The sequence below is a fragment of the Paralichthys olivaceus genome, chromosome 16 (genome assembly GCF_024713975.1).
Source record: "Paralichthys olivaceus isolate ysfri-2021 chromosome 16, ASM2471397v2, whole genome shotgun sequence".
NCBI lineage: Eukaryota > Metazoa > Chordata > Actinopteri > Pleuronectiformes > Paralichthyidae > Paralichthys > Paralichthys olivaceus.
Window position 1 is genome coordinate 1548829 of NC_091108.1, and position 15399 is coordinate 1564227.

The following is a 15399-nucleotide window of genomic DNA, read 5'->3' on the forward strand; positions in this document are numbered from 1 at the left end:
TAGGAGCGATGTCGTGTAAGTCGACCATCACAGATTTGATTGAGCCTAAGCTGCTTCCTGCCCTCTCGACCACGCTGATGAATATTTGGCGGGCGCTCACTTCTCTTAAAATGTGGACCGGACACATCACGGCTGATTTCATCCCCGCGGCGTGGGAAGCGGGATCTGTCCGGGGGCCTGTGGCGGTGGCAGTCGTCCATGTCTTTATGGAACTGGTGTTGGTTTTAATGAAGGTGTTAATGAGGCCATTATCTCTGAGGCTGCAGGGTCCAACTTCTCAGCGTCTCTGAACGAGGTGATTTAGACTCACGGCACAAAGAGGAACTGTTCAACAGCCAGACAATAAATGTCAGAAGCATTTTATTGGCTCGGTTACGGCGGATTGTACGAACGCAGCTCCTTCATGACGATCAAACCTTCTTATTCACCACAAGATGTTTTTATGATTATCATGGTGACGTCGTCTTGTTACCATTTTAATACATTTTTTACTGAATAAAACTTAGAGATACGTGCCCTTAACTGAAACCTCAATATACAAGTGATAAAAGTTTAATATTTATTTGATGCTCACATCAGAAATACATCTTTAAAACTTGGCTCACATATAAAAAAGCAACACCTGCACACGTTGAGTCCAACAGGAGGAAATAGAGCGTCTGTCTGGGACCGTTGTCTGCAGGATTAATCCACATTTGGTGCTCTAGTGAGTATTTGGGGCAACGAGACTGTTCACGCGTGTGTGGTGTGTTTGTGTTCATGATGATTAAGGAACAACAGTGTGGCCCACTGATGTGTTTCTAATAGTTTTTGGAATACAGGAGCTCTGTGGCTCAGAGGAATCAGATATACCAGGTTTGGATGCACACGCAGTTGGTTTTCATGGGAATTATTCACAATCCGAAAACACAGATTGTACATTTATACACCCTTTATGCAAATCTTGGTGTTTTAAATAAGTCTTGTTCTGAAACGAGGGATAAAGCCTTGTTGGGAAGTCTTTGATGGTACACACACACACACACACACACACACACACAGACGGAAAATTCACATGACTTCTAAGTTTATTTTTTTCCTCCACTTTAGACAAGACAAGGTAAACAAGAAGCGATGAGTCACAGAAATGCACACAGTCCCTCTTGCAGATTTAGAAAGCACATGTCCAGAGGGAGCGGTAAAAGCTGTCACACACACACACACACACACACACACACACACACACACACACACACACACACACACACACACACACACACACACGGGTGTCTCTCTGCCGGCAAGGTTCACTTGAGGACAACAGAGTCCCGTGTTGCCGAGCAGCACGTTGCATCGTGCCGAGATGACGAGCACACTCTGATTGGCCTCTGCCTGCGTTTCACGGCTGCAGTTTCTCGATATCTCGATGCTTCCTTAAATATATTTCAGCTTCAGTAAAAGATGCTGTGCGTCAGGGGCTCGCTCGCACGTCCCCCCTTTGATTGTTCTGCGTCCCACGTTGCCTGGCAGCTCCTTGTTTTATTGTGCTCAGCGTGTTAGTGTTTCGTCACGTGAAGCCTCCGCGGGGTCCTGCTGAGAACGAAAAACAGATTTGCCAATCCAGCATGTCAGCAAAGCACTCTGGGGGCTGAGGTGTCGCGTCGAGTCCCGGGGCATTTCAAACCGCGAATATCAGCTGTGATGCACGAGGAACGAGCGTAACGTGACCGTGATCAAACCAGAAAACAATACGTGATCTAAACAGAGACGAGTGTGAGAGCAGAGACTAAATGATTTTACGCTCTCACTCAAGTAGCTCCTACTTGTGCTTAGCTTGTGCCGTAACGTGACGTTCAGTTTGCCTCCATGTTGACTGAACATCTGCTCGACTCGTGCTCCACGGAGGAGTCGTCTCTTCCTTCGAGACTGCATTGACCCGGGTAAAGTTAGCACCCATACGGAATATTTAAAGACATAAAGCTCACACACCCACAACGAGGGTCGGACAGTTTCATTTGCCATCACTAATCCTGTTGTTGAAGGAAAATCTTTTTTCCAAGAGCTTCACGTTTCACTCGTGCAGAGAATCAGCGTGAGAAGAGCTGGAGCGCAGGTCATATAGGCACAAGCAGGGGATATTTGAGTGTTAGCGGTCCTCTGACCAACGATCTTCTCTTGAACCTGCTGCACCTGATCCCTGAGGGGATCTGGAGCTGATGACATGTGACTTGTGTTGTCTTTGTTTGTTTGCTGGAGGTGTTTCCTCATCAGCTGCTCATTTACTGCGTCTCTTCTGCCGTTACTCGGTTCCACACCATCAGTCTTGAAGAGCCAGTGGAGAGACACCTACACACACACACACACACACACACACACACACACACACACACACACACACACAGAAAACTTCACTTCATCTCTCCCCTGTGGCGACAGAACGGAGCTGAAACATTTCCATTCTACAGGAAATAGACTGTGACATGGAGACTGTCTCTCAGTTTGTTTTCATATTATAATTATTATTATTTTATTATTGCATTTGTATCAATTATTGTCCAATGGTTTGATTAAGTCTCTCAATTCACATTTTTGCTGTAATGACCTGCCAAGATGTTTTTTTTAAAGCATTTTCATTAATTTGTCCATGTCCTCACCTGCTCAGACACTTCCTCCGGCTCGGAGGGTGAGGGTCAGGGCGACGGGGAAGAAGAAGGAGGAGGAGACGGCGAAGAAGAGGACGGAGGAGGCGGTGGAGGGACGTCGTCGAGCCGCGAGGGCAGCATCAGCATGGAGCACTGGATCAGCCGGGCCATGCACGGCACCTCGTCCACCACGACCACCACCTCGTCCACGGTCTCGTCCTCGTCCTCCTCCACGCACAGCGGCGGGAGCGGAGCAGCCGGCGGCAGACTGGCTGACGTCCTGGCACAGCATGTCCACATCTCCGCCCACCACCGCCACCATCACCATCGCCACCACCACAAGACGGGTAAGACATGACAGCAGATGGCCTCTCTGGGTTGGATGGACCCAATTTGTTTTTATTCAGGAAACTCTGGACACCTCACACAAGCGGAATCTGCAGAATCTAGACTAGAGAGTCCGCAGGTCGTTATCCACATCCAGGCCTTTCCAGCAGAGTCCAGACTCGCTGAAGAAAGACCAGACGTCCTCGCCCTTAGAAAGATTATGACATGTTGTCTTACTGCACAAATCTAGAGACAGAATCCAGAAAAAACCTGGAGGACATACAACTGATGTGCAGCTACATCTTTTACAACCACGAGTCTAAAACCTGAGACCAGATGCTTTTAGAGAAACCCAGTGCCCCTTTCTTCTGCTTATTGCAAAGTCTAGAAAAACCACAGAGCAAATGAGGGACTGGTGAGACCACAAGCCAAATCTGGATCTAGAGCAACTCCTGTTTGAGCACAGGCCTTGTTGTCCTGAGCTAAAGCTTGGTGATCCTTGTTTTTAGAGTGTGCAATTCAATGTCTGGATTCTTCTGCTCTTACAGTCAGAGGTCAAATCTGAAGTTGTGTGTTCGAGGTGATGGACGGCGGCGGCTGATTTTACTGCGTGACCACAAGTCGCGCTCTTGTTGTTCGATGTGTTAAGGTTCTGTTTTCATCGGCCTGTCGAGTTGGTTCCGTCTCTGGGAAAATGAAATCTTAACGAGCAGTGTAACACGAGGACGACGCTGGTGTGTGGTGGCCGTTGGAAGCCGCCCTGCTGCGACGCTTCACAGCACCATCAGGAAATGATATTTAACAAAGAGTAAAGACTCGTTTTCTCAAGTCAAGTTTACTGATGAAGCAGATTGAAAACATGCAGAGCTGACCAACGTGCTGTTCGATTAACAACAGGGAGACGCTCTGAGGACATTTGAAAGCTCTGGAAACATGTGGGTCTTCAGTTTAACCTTAAAATAAACCAAGAAGGACGTCGTGACGACTCACAGACTTTAAATAAAGCAACTGTCCGTGACTTTACTTCCAGCTGCAGCTGAAGTTAGTCGGCTGTTGAGAAGTCTCCAATAAAAAAGGGAGTTTGAAGTTTTAGTGGAGTGTGAACTGGGGATGTTGGGTGGATGGATGTTGGCTCTCGAGCGTGTTTAGGTGGAGGGTCGCATCCTCGTGCACGGTGTGTAAAGTTTTATCTGCTTCTGTTTCCTGTTTTAACTTCAGTCCGTCTTCGTTACCCGGCCCTGGTGTCTCGTATCAAAACCCAGTGTTGCTGCTCATTTCTTAAACGTCACTTTTGTTTATTTTTATAAAGGAAGCAGTGTTCAGAAAAGTGTGGAGTCCATGTTTACATCTTCGTCACATCATAACGTGCTGTTGGAGTTAAGGTACAAACAATAGCATCGTACATTAAAACTATTTCTGGTTGGGTTTTTAAAAAAAATGCCGGATTAACTTTGAGTCATTACCTGGAACACGTAAACGTCACTGCAGCGCTGAGCGTTGTCATAGATGCATGAATACTGTGTTTGTGCGAGCAACAGGAAAAAAAAAAAGCTGTGAATTGTTGATGAGGGAAATCAGCAGTGCTTTTAAAGAGGCTCGTCTGATCGACTCCCTGACGCTCAAGGTTACTCCGTGTGGTGTTGTTTATTGATTTGTCTAATTATGCAGCATGCTTTTACTTGTTTGCTCAGCCGGAGTCGATCTGCTTTCAAAATGTTTTTTTCATCCGAGCCAGAAAACAGATGGCAGAGGAACGCAGGCCGTCTGCCTTCTTCCTCCCTTTTTTTATTTTCCTGTCAGTCTCTTGTTTAATGCAGCGTTCTTAAAAGCTGGGTCTCAAGGTGGGGGGGGGGGGGGGGGGGGGGGGGGGGCGATTGCGTCGCAGCGGTGCAACGTCACTGTCCCAATTTAAAAAGGCTCCTCCAGCAGGTGGATCCTTCCTGGGCCCAACATATCCCATGATTCATTGCGCTTCTGTGATGAGCTGAAGAAGAACGTATTTTAAAATGTTAGCGCTCAAGCGAACAGGTAACGATGCGTGTTTTAAAAAAAAAAAAAAAAAACATCTTGTCAACGTTTGTATAAACCGAAGCTCTGTTGCTAGGCAACGGGTGTAAGGGCCTGACAAGCTGTTGATGCGGTAAAAAGACCAGAACATCTGGTTTCAGTTCGGCCGGTGAAGGAGGAACCGAGCTCACATCTGCCGCCTGGAATCACAGTCACAGTTCAACAGCTCCTAAATGTTTGGAGTTCAAGTCTGATTGAAACGTGGACGTTATACATTTTATATACACCGATACTTCGTTGACCCGTGTACTTTCATCCTGAATATTTCTCGCAGTTTTTCGAACACAAAGAAATTTGTAATTCTTATCAACGACCCACAGGGAGAGACGTCCTGTCCCTGAGTGAACCCGCTCAGCCTGATCCATATCACAGCAGTGAAGGTGGCGTTCATCCTCCTCCTCCTCAGCCACGGCCGCTCTGCCTCGCTGTCACACATCATCATAAATACATGTTGATGAGGTCACCACAGGCGTGTGCATGTACTCACACACACACACACACACACACATTCCAGGGCTGCAGACGGGGCTCGTCCAGTTCGATGCAGCTCAAACACACAGCGCAGATGTTGCAGAGACAGAACGTACGGCGTGCTACAGCAATTAGCATGCCTGTGCTGTGCGCTGCGGTATTGATATGCAGTCCGTGTCTGAATAAAGAATTCTGTTTGGTCTCGCCGGCTCCTGCTCGACTCTCGACTCTCTCTCACTCCACTTTTTTTCTAAATTGTTTGTCAGGCGTTGAAATCTGATGATTTCTGTCGGGTTCGTTGTCAGAGAAGCAACAGAAGCAAGTGAACATGTGACAGGACACAGAACAAATGAAGAGACAGAACATTAAGTTACGTGAGCTTTTCAAATGACACAGTAAAACTACTTCGATTCTCGTGATTTGAATTTGTTTTTATTGTCGTTCTTGCCCCGAAGACTTTTTACTGAAGGTTGAATTAATTACCTGACGCGCAGTGTGAAGCACGTGTGCTGCATATTTATCTGTTTATGTCATAAAGAAATCGAACCGTTGACATTCACGCTGAGAGAAAAGGCGATGATGAAATATTAGGTAACAGGGAGACGAAGAGATCAGAGTAAAACACGTCTTTGTTCTGGTTCCATCAAAGTCTCTGTGACAGCAGGTGAGGGGCGGAGCCTGTAGAGCAGCAGGAGGCGGGACTTGACGTCTAAACTCTGCTGTGTAAAGATCAGTGTTGTTGTTCACAGCTCGTCCACACGGCGTCGGCCCTCATCACCAAAACATCTGGAACCTCCTCATCATTTCTTTCAAACAGGCTGCGACGTCGTGTGTCTCGGTTTGGATTCACCACTCATCGTCCTCCCTGCATCGCTTCGTGCTCCGTCCACTCAAAGCGAAGAATCCCTCGGGCAGGACGGTAAATACCGTCTGATGTCGCTGAACTGCAGCCGAGCCTCGTGAAGGAGGTGAATGTGAAGCGCCTGAGGCTCGATGGGAGCTTTGAAACGTGAAAATAGGGAAACGGCCTAAAAGCCGTGATGGTTGAGGCGTTGATGGTTTGTTGTTGCTCACAGAGAAGCAGGTGTCACTGTTTGTGACAAATAGTTTTTATGGCTCCGCACAGCGAGAGGCCGGAGGCATCATGGTTCTGTTCTGTCCGCCGGTCTCCTTCTTGTTTGTCGTCAGAGGTCAGAGGTCAAGATTGATTTGACGTCACAAAACAGAAATATATTTTTTGCCTCGTGAACGCAGTATCTCATAAACACCTGCAGGGAATCATTTCACATTTTGCACTTGAAGATGGAGTGATTACATTTGAAGGTCAAGGTCAGTGTAACTTTGTCCCGTGGACACGTGATCGTGAGAACAACCCGAGGGAATCCTTTCAGAGTCTGGAAGAAACATGTTCGGAGTCATTTCTCTGTTTCACTGTGGATCACTAACCTCCCGTCCTCCCTTATCTCACATCCCAGAGAACCACTCTGCCCCTCCTGACGTCACCGGCTACACCAACAGCTCGGCCAACACCACCGCCGCCGATGGGATCCAGGTGGAGAGAGCCCCGGGCGGCGGCGGCACCGCGGCCCAGAGACAGACGCCCAAGTACGGCAACGCCGAGCTGATGGAGACGGGAGACGGTGAGTGATGGTTGGAAGAAACGACAGCAATAAGAAAGTGATGTTTCTCTGATCCTATAACTTTTAACTCACAAAGCTTCTGAATATTTTATATTCCTTCATTTGGTTTGAGTGTTTTGGGAAAAGTCAGATTTCAGTCCCTCGTTTTAATTTGGCTAATTTAGAAAAGAGGAATCCAGAGATGACCGAGGACTCAGATTTGCTGATTCATATCTTCATGCTCCGTCCGACGAGCTGCCGCCGACTCATTTCATCAGCGAACTCTCGAACGCGTTGTGACGGATCAGCTGCCTGACGGGAGCTTATGGGGACGTTTGTTTGAAAGCGTAGATTCGCTCTTTCACAGCGGATTTCAGAATCAGAGATTGTAAATGGTTTTATTGTCCCCAGGAGCTGTGCCTCTTTGTTTTCTGATCTTCTGTCAGTTGTTTCATTACATTTTTGAGGATTTAACTTTTGATTCACTGCGCGGGAGACGAGAATTCATTGTTTGTTCCAGCTCCTACTTATTATATATTTTTAAGGGTCTTTGAAATTAACGATATACATAATTGAATACAGCCTCATATTGGGCCAGTTACACTTATCGTGGATTTCTGCTCAGACGTCGGAGGTTTGATGTGTTGCTTTGAAGCGTCTGTGTGATGTCATCCTCCGCAGGTGTCCCAGTCAGCAGCAGAGTTTCCGCCAAGATTCAGCAACTCGTCAACACTCTGAAGAGACCGAAGCGGCCGCCGCTCAGAGAGTTTTTTGTCGATGACTTCGAGGAGCTCCTGGAGGGTAACAACTTTTTTATTTTATTAACTTTTTTAAAGATTTCTTTAAAGAATTTATTAAGATTCACTTTCTTTAACATTGTGAGATTTGACGCTTTAGAGATCTTGTTTAGGGGAAAGATATTCGTGAGTGTGCACTGTTAGTTATTGATCGTCTCTCCTCGTCATTATCTAACGAAACAGAATGTTTTTAAGTAAGAACACGGTTTTTGTTTTACGTTAACGGTTTTTGCTGATGGAGAAAACTACAACTAATGCAAAACGAGAACCTCCAGTTCAGACGCCCAAAGGGGACTTGAACATTTTAAGGTCTTTCTTCTCGTGTTGAGTTTTTCTCATGTGACAGAAAAACAATCACAGTCGACCAAACCCTCTTGTTTCCTGATGTGAGCTGTGGCGAAGCTGAATCTAACTGATGAATATTTCCTTTTGGTTTCCAGTGTCAAAAGCTGCAGAGCCCGAAGATAATTAATAATTTAGGCGTGAATAACAAACGTTGGGACGACTCAGTGTGTCGTTAAGATGCATTAAAGTGTTTTTGCTTAATTAAAAGATCATTTCCTTCCCGTGGACATCCTCAGTGATACAGCAGTGATAAATGCACGTCCTCACGCCGTTAAATCAAATGAAACAAATTTAATTTGTAATTAGAAAACATGGATGAGATTGTATTTGTAAGTTAAGTTTGAATAAATGACTCCTTCCCACAGAGCGATGCTATAAATTATCATATAGTAATTATAAACTTTGTTGACACAGCTCTTAGTGTTTCACTGGATGAAACGAAGAGGAAACAACCAGAAGCAGCTTGAAGATCCGTCGACATTAGAGCAGAAAGTTAAATATGAGAAGAGAGACATTAAAAAAAAAACCCATTCATATCATAAACAAATATAAAATCTAATATAACTCTGTTGTGTCCTGGTCTCCTCCAGTCCAGCAGCCCGACCCCAACCAGCCCAAGGCTGAGGGGGCCCCGATGGTGGTCATGAGGGGCGAGCAGCTGGGTGTGGTGACCAACTGGCCCCCGTCCCTGGAGGCGGCCCTGCAGAGGTGGGGCACCATCTCCCCGAAGGCCCCCTGCCTCACCACCATGGACACCAATGGCAAGCCGCTCTACGTGCTGACCTACGGTGAGCAGGGCCTCGGGCCCCGGAAGGTTGCGTTGACGCGGGCGGTCCTACGAGAACTTCGCGTCAATAAAACATTCCGATTGTGCTGTGACTCCACGTCGAACCAGATGTTGTCGGTGAAAGTCTCAGAGCCAGAAAAGTCAAACACATGAGGGACGAACAAGGTTAGAAATCAGTGGCAGCTTTTGTTGGGAGAAAGTTTTATCGCCAAGTTTTTTGGGTGATCTGATTGTAAGAAGATTCGGCTCCGTGGTGGATCATCACTGTGACCAACAGACAGTTTGGTGTTTGTCAGTTATTGATGCTGCAGATCAGAGAACGTTATGAACACACACATCTGACTTCTCTGCAGCTCCAGTGTTTTGGTTCTGCATCAATGCATCAGGGGTTCGCTCAGAATTACATCCTGTGTTTGAGGCTTCGCCGAGCTGATTATCTGAAGCACCAAACAATGTTTGGCTCCCGCTGTGTGTGTGAGCAGGAGTCCGCTCACGGCAGCCGGACAGTCGAGCACGCTAGTGTGACAAAGAGGGAAAGTGAAGAACGCTTTGCAGAAAAAGTCAATTTTAACAATAATAAGAATCCATTAGATTTCAGTGTGAATCCACATCAGGAATTCATTTTCATTTTCTTTAACATTGTGAGATATGAAAAACATTTTCAACGTTTAATTCACAGATGGTAATGAGAGAATCAGGCAGATTTAGCATTAATTGGCAGCATAGCAGGTTTACACATACCGGGAATTTACTGTGGTGTATTTCTGCAAGTATAAATATGAAAAATATTTTAAAATACTATAAGCGGAGGGATTGTGCCATATGTTGTGAGTGAGCACTAGAGACTGGATTGTGCAAAGGACAGTCAGGCCGTTATGTGGATATATGAAAGTTAAAATGTCACAGTCGCGGACATCAGTGCAGTGATCGCGCCTCCTGCCAGAGGGAGGTGGCTCTAAGAGGGTGGGAGGGGTCGTGTGTGAGTGAGAGAGTGAGGAGCTGATGGTGAGACGATGTGGACGCTCACCTGACTGTGAAGTGTCTTCAGCCTGCACTCAGAGAGACAACACGGTGAGACAGAGTGTGTGTGTGTGTGTGTATTTATTTTGTCTTGATGAAGATGCTCCGACTCTGCGTGCTCGGCTCCTACATGTGCTTCCTGTGACCTATAAAACTAGTCCTCCAAAGAACACCGAGAGCTCCCGGAACTTCCTGTCACAGACGTCCTCACCTTCATTACCTGCAGAACAACGAGGAACGTCGAGAAGATCCTCTAAAACATCTTGAGTCATAATGAGAAGCCTTTTTACGAGCTTCAGACGAGGCCCCTGAGGATCGGCGTCGTAACAGCTGCTCCACGCCGCTCAGCTCGTCTCTGGTGTCTCACGCTGAGAACGAGCGGGAGACGCTTTGTTCGTGTTAAATGTGAGAAAGTTCATTATACATTATAATCAACCTTTATTGGCTCAGTCCAATCCACCTGTTTCTTCTGTGATCATCATGTGATATCTGTCCTTCAAGTAAGGACCAGTTTTATCTGTGTTGTCTTCGGAGTCGTTTAGTGAGAGTATCTGTGGTTCTCAAAGTGGCCGGGATCTAATTTCACAACCAAAGCATCGATGTTATTAAATCAAGCTCCTCGATGAGATGGGTTTTCTCTCGGTTTCTGAGGACAAAAGGCTGCTGGGTAAATCTTTCACGGGTAGATTGAGTAACGTCATCCTAAAAAAAAAAAAAAAAGAAAGAGCCAGACCCCCAGATCTGTGCTTACATCTGGAGATGCAGCGCTCTGATTTGGACACGGCTCGGCTTCCTGAAATGTCGGCAGGAACCTTCTCTTGTTGCTGAAGTGCCCGTGTAGGATTATAACGCACCAGAACGGTTGTATCTGATTTTGAGGTTGAGCTGATCGTACAACCGAAAGTAACGGACGATAACAACATTGACGGCACGGGGTTGAAAGAATCAGTGAGGAGGTGGGAGCCACCCCCCCCCAGCCCCCCCCCCCTCCTCTCCTAACTCGTCTGTTTTCCTCACGGGATCCCAAAACTTCTCCTCACTCATTAGTTCTGACAAACATCGGAAAAAAAACCTCAGTTTGTTTGAAAAACAATGAGGAATTCACACTTGGTCGCTCATTCACAACATCTGCATCTGCCAGATGTTGTGAATTAGGGACAGAAAGCAAAGGATGGAATTTGATTCTGCTGTAGTGAGTTATCGTCGTTACCCAACAGAGTCGACTTGGTCCTGTCGGGAAAACAACACTGAACTTCTGCAGAGTGAAAATATGAAGTTTCTGAGTTGTGTGTTTTGCTGCTCGAGCACAAATGTTGTGTACGACTGTGTAGTGTGTGTCTGTGTGTGTGAAGTGTCACTGTACATGGATCCAGTTACACTGCAGGGTTCGGTTTGTGGAGTGTTATGACGTCCGTGTGATTGGAGCCAGTTCCCTCACGAGGTCAAACAAATACGAATCACGTCAGTTCAGTACTTTGTCTCAGACGGTGTCGTCCTTTGTTCCATCGTGTGACGATTTATTTATTTCTGCTTGCAGGTAAACTTTGGTCCAGAAGTGTGAAGGTGGCCTACAACCTGCTGCACAAGCTGGGAACCAAACAGGAGCCGCTCGTCAGGCCTGGCGACCGGGTGAGAACCAAACCAACATCCCAACATCTCTGGAACTCTGGAACATCTCTTTCATCTGTATTTTGAATTCAGTTTCCTGTGTGTGTGTGTGTGTGTGTTAATGCCCCCCCCCCCCCCCCTTCTCTCGCTGGTATCATCTACACATGAAACCTGAACGTCTCCAATGAGACCTGCACTGACAACATTAGTCCTGTTAAAGCATCATTACACCGCTCTCATTCACTCAGGTGCACTTAGCTTATACTGCACACACACACACACACACACACACACACACACAGTTCAGTTCTGTATATGGAAGCTATTAAGCAGCACTTCAGCCTCGGTTCAACACTGTTATCATAACCAGACTCTGGATCCAACATGGCGGAGCGGAGGAAACGTGTTGTTCTGCTGTTAAGACAGAAAACTCGTTTCAGATGAGACGTCACGGTGTAGATAACAGAAGATAATGATTTTGAGACGATTCACCGAGAGGGAAAATGCAAAGAACTAAGTCCCTGAACGAGCACCTGATTTTAAACTTTACAAAGCTGGTGTTCCTCATCCTTCGTCGTAAACCGAGCATGTGGTGATGTAGGGAAATAGACGTTTCACGACCAATGAGAAAACAAACGCAGTAACCCTGAGGTCCTGCCTTCCGCTGCCCGCAGGTGGCGCTGGTGTTCCCCAACAACGACCCCGCCGCCTTCATGACGGCGTTCTACGGCTGCCTGCTGGCTGAGGTCGTCCCGGTGCCGATAGAAGTACCACTGACCAGGAAGGTGAGTGTCCAGAATAACGTGTCCACAGATTTGACTTTGTTTGCTTTTGAGATATTTGTGTTTTAGGATTATTCGAGCGCGACAGTTTCTCGTGCATCAACTGTCCCTGATCCAAAGTCACATCCACACACACACCAGAGGAGCGAAGCAGCACCCGGGGGCAGGTCTTGATAAACTCTGTCCGTCTCTGTCCAGGACGCCGGCAGTCAGCAGATTGGATTTCTGTTGGGCAGCTGTGGAGTGACGGTGGCTCTGACCAGCGACGCCTGTCATAAAGGGTTACCCAAGAGTCCCACTGGAGAGATCCCACAGTTCAAAGGTCTCACATGAATAAACACACGCTATCGTCACACTTGTGCACATACTGGCTCAGAGTGTAGCTACACACACACACACACACACACTGAATGAAGTGCTGAATACAAAGAAACAGTGTAAAGGGGAATTCTTGCACAAATCTACTTCCTTTTTACTTTGAAAAATACTTTTGTGTACTGCAGACATGAATGAAAAATGAGTTTTGAAAACAAAAGCCTTCAAATGTTACGATTACGATCAGACTGGTTCCATATTTATTCAAACGTATTTTCAATCACGGCCGAAAATACAGAATCATTGTTCTGGAGCCTGAAACCACCAGAGGAGCTCGTGTGGACATTACAACCTCCTCAGATTTATAAAAGTGCACCAGAGGCCATAAGAACAAACAGTACTTCACGATGAACACTGATATTTGTGACTCACATGAACAACAGTGCAGGAAAAAAACTTTGTTCATGGTGAATGATCCTGGACGTCCTCAGGAAAAGAATGAAAACCAGAATGTCCCCGAGAAGAGAGAGAGAGAGAGAGAGAGAGAGAGTGAGTTCAGAGTCAGAGATCTGACCGTGCCTCTCTCGTTTCACTGCAGCTCTGCTCTGTCTCTCATTAGGATGAATGGAAAGACTGATGGCAGCAGACAGCTGGCAGAGTAATGGATGACAGGACGATAGAGAGACACAGAGAAACAGACACCGAGAGAGAGAGAGAGAGAGAGAGAGAGAAGCGGCAGCAGTGATGCAGATCGATAGAAAAACAACTGACAAGACCAATGAGAGAGAGAGAGAGAGAGAGAGAGAGAGAGAACTGAGGGACGGAGACGCACGATAGACTGAGAATAGAGAGACATTAGTGCTGAATAGAGAGAGAGAATCGCCTTGTGATTAATAAAGACTGTTTGCTTTTCAGTAATGGACGTATAAATAGCAACATGATGCCGCCAGATTCACTGCTCCTCACTCAGCACTGTGTGTGTGTGTGTGTGTGTGTGTGTGTGTGTGTGTGTGTGTGTGTGTGTGTGTGTGTGTGTGTCATTAAGGTGGAGTGCTCCTCTTATCGATCAGCGGGTTTTTAAACTCACCTCGTTCACGTGGCTCACTGTTTGTTCCGTCTCTGCCCGGCGACTTAATGTACCTGTGAAATCTGTGATCCGTCCAGCAGCGGTGTGACGGAGGGTCCTGCTCTGACGGAGCTCGGTAATGTGGACTTCATTAACTTTGTTCTGTACCAGGCTGGCCGAAGGTGCTGTGGTTCGTCGGCGAGTCCAAACACCTCTCCAAACCACCGCGAGACTGGTTCCCAGACATCAAGGACGCAAACCAGGACACTGCCTACATCGAGGTACTGCACACACACACACACACACACACACACACACACACACACACACACACACACACACACACACACACACTGATACCACTCTACACTGGGGCACCCCAAACATTTCCGCTCATGCACTTTCCTGTGAATGGAAATCAATGGTGCTACATGTCTTTTTAGATTAGGCTCGCACCACGGCTGAGCGGACGTTTCACCGTTCCTCTGCCGGTCGATCCCATCATCCCGTCTGATTGATTGGAATTTACCCAGCGTCCCCTTTGTTAGCCCCGGCAGTAATTGCACCGGCAGCAAGGTGAAACATCCCCGTGATCGCACCGCGGATTGAAAAAAGGCCGAGAGGAAAATGATGAAAGAGGAGAGACGATTGAAAAACGATCGACCTTTTGTTTTGAGCAGAAGACGAGAAGGAGAAGTGTGTCTTTTGTTTTTGAAAGATGATGTCTCGTCTATGACTTCAACAGCATCCCATAATGTCCTGCATTTATAGACCGGTCTTGTCTGCGCAGACGGAGGAGATGATATTTATATAAATAATATAAATACTCAGATCGATACGACTGAGTCATGATAAAAATAATCATGTTACTGTCGTTACAACTGGTTCAGACAAAGTGTTTCTGAGTTTTATCTTCAATATTTCTACAAATAAAGTAGATTTCTGTTTATTTTAAGTTTATTTTTCTGGTTTAGCTTGAGTTTAGATTTATTGAGTTTATAATTGTAAGTGTAGATATATTCGGTTTGTATTTATAAGTGTATATATATTTTGTTTGTGTGTTTGCTGCTTTGCTTTGTAACTGTCCATCCATCCGTGACATCCCTCTGTCCGTCCAGTATAAGACGTGTAAGGACGGCAGCGTCCTGGGTGTGACGGTGATGAGGATAGCGATGCTCACTCACTGCCAGGCCCTCACACAGTCGTGCTCGTACACAGAAGGTAACGCACACAGTGACACAAACACGCATTCTCACCTTCATTCTACTGTCGAGCTGGATTCACACGACGTTGTGTTGTCTGTCCCGTCCTCCAGCGGAGACCATAGTGAATGTATTAGACTTCAAGAAGGACGTAGGACTGTGGCACGCCGTCCTCACGGTAAGAAGTACCCCACCTCAGGACGGGAGCATTTCACAGGAAGCTGACTGTTGTTTTGTTGGAGAGAAAAATGAGAAGTTTAAAATAAAGTACAAATACATGCAGTTCACCAGGTTCAGGGATGATCACTCAACTTTTATCGTTCCTTCGTTCGCTATAAATATGAATATATATATATATATATATACGTAATA

The 15399-nt window shown here is 46.4% G+C and overlaps 1 protein-coding gene across 7 annotated transcripts in view; it reads left to right on the plus strand.

The window, feature by feature from the left end:
* dip2ca (disco-interacting protein 2 homolog Ca) overlaps positions 1-15399 on the plus strand; it is a 92765-nt gene that overhangs the window by 59512 nt on the left and 17854 nt on the right. For all 7 annotated transcript variants that reach the window (XM_069511538.1, XM_069511540.1, XM_069511535.1 and 4 more), the window contains exons 5-14: positions 2642-2968; positions 6962-7126; positions 7787-7906; positions 8838-9035; positions 11592-11683; positions 12337-12447; positions 12643-12766; positions 13997-14106; positions 14944-15046; positions 15141-15205. In XM_069511538.1, the coding sequence (XP_069367639.1) occupies positions 2642-2968; positions 6962-7126; positions 7787-7906; positions 8838-9035; positions 11592-11683; positions 12337-12447; positions 12643-12766; positions 13997-14106; positions 14944-15046; positions 15141-15205 (1415 nt within the window). The remainder of the gene's footprint in view (positions 1-2641; positions 2969-6961; positions 7127-7786; positions 7907-8837; positions 9036-11591; positions 11684-12336; positions 12448-12642; positions 12767-13996; positions 14107-14943; positions 15047-15140; positions 15206-15399) is intronic.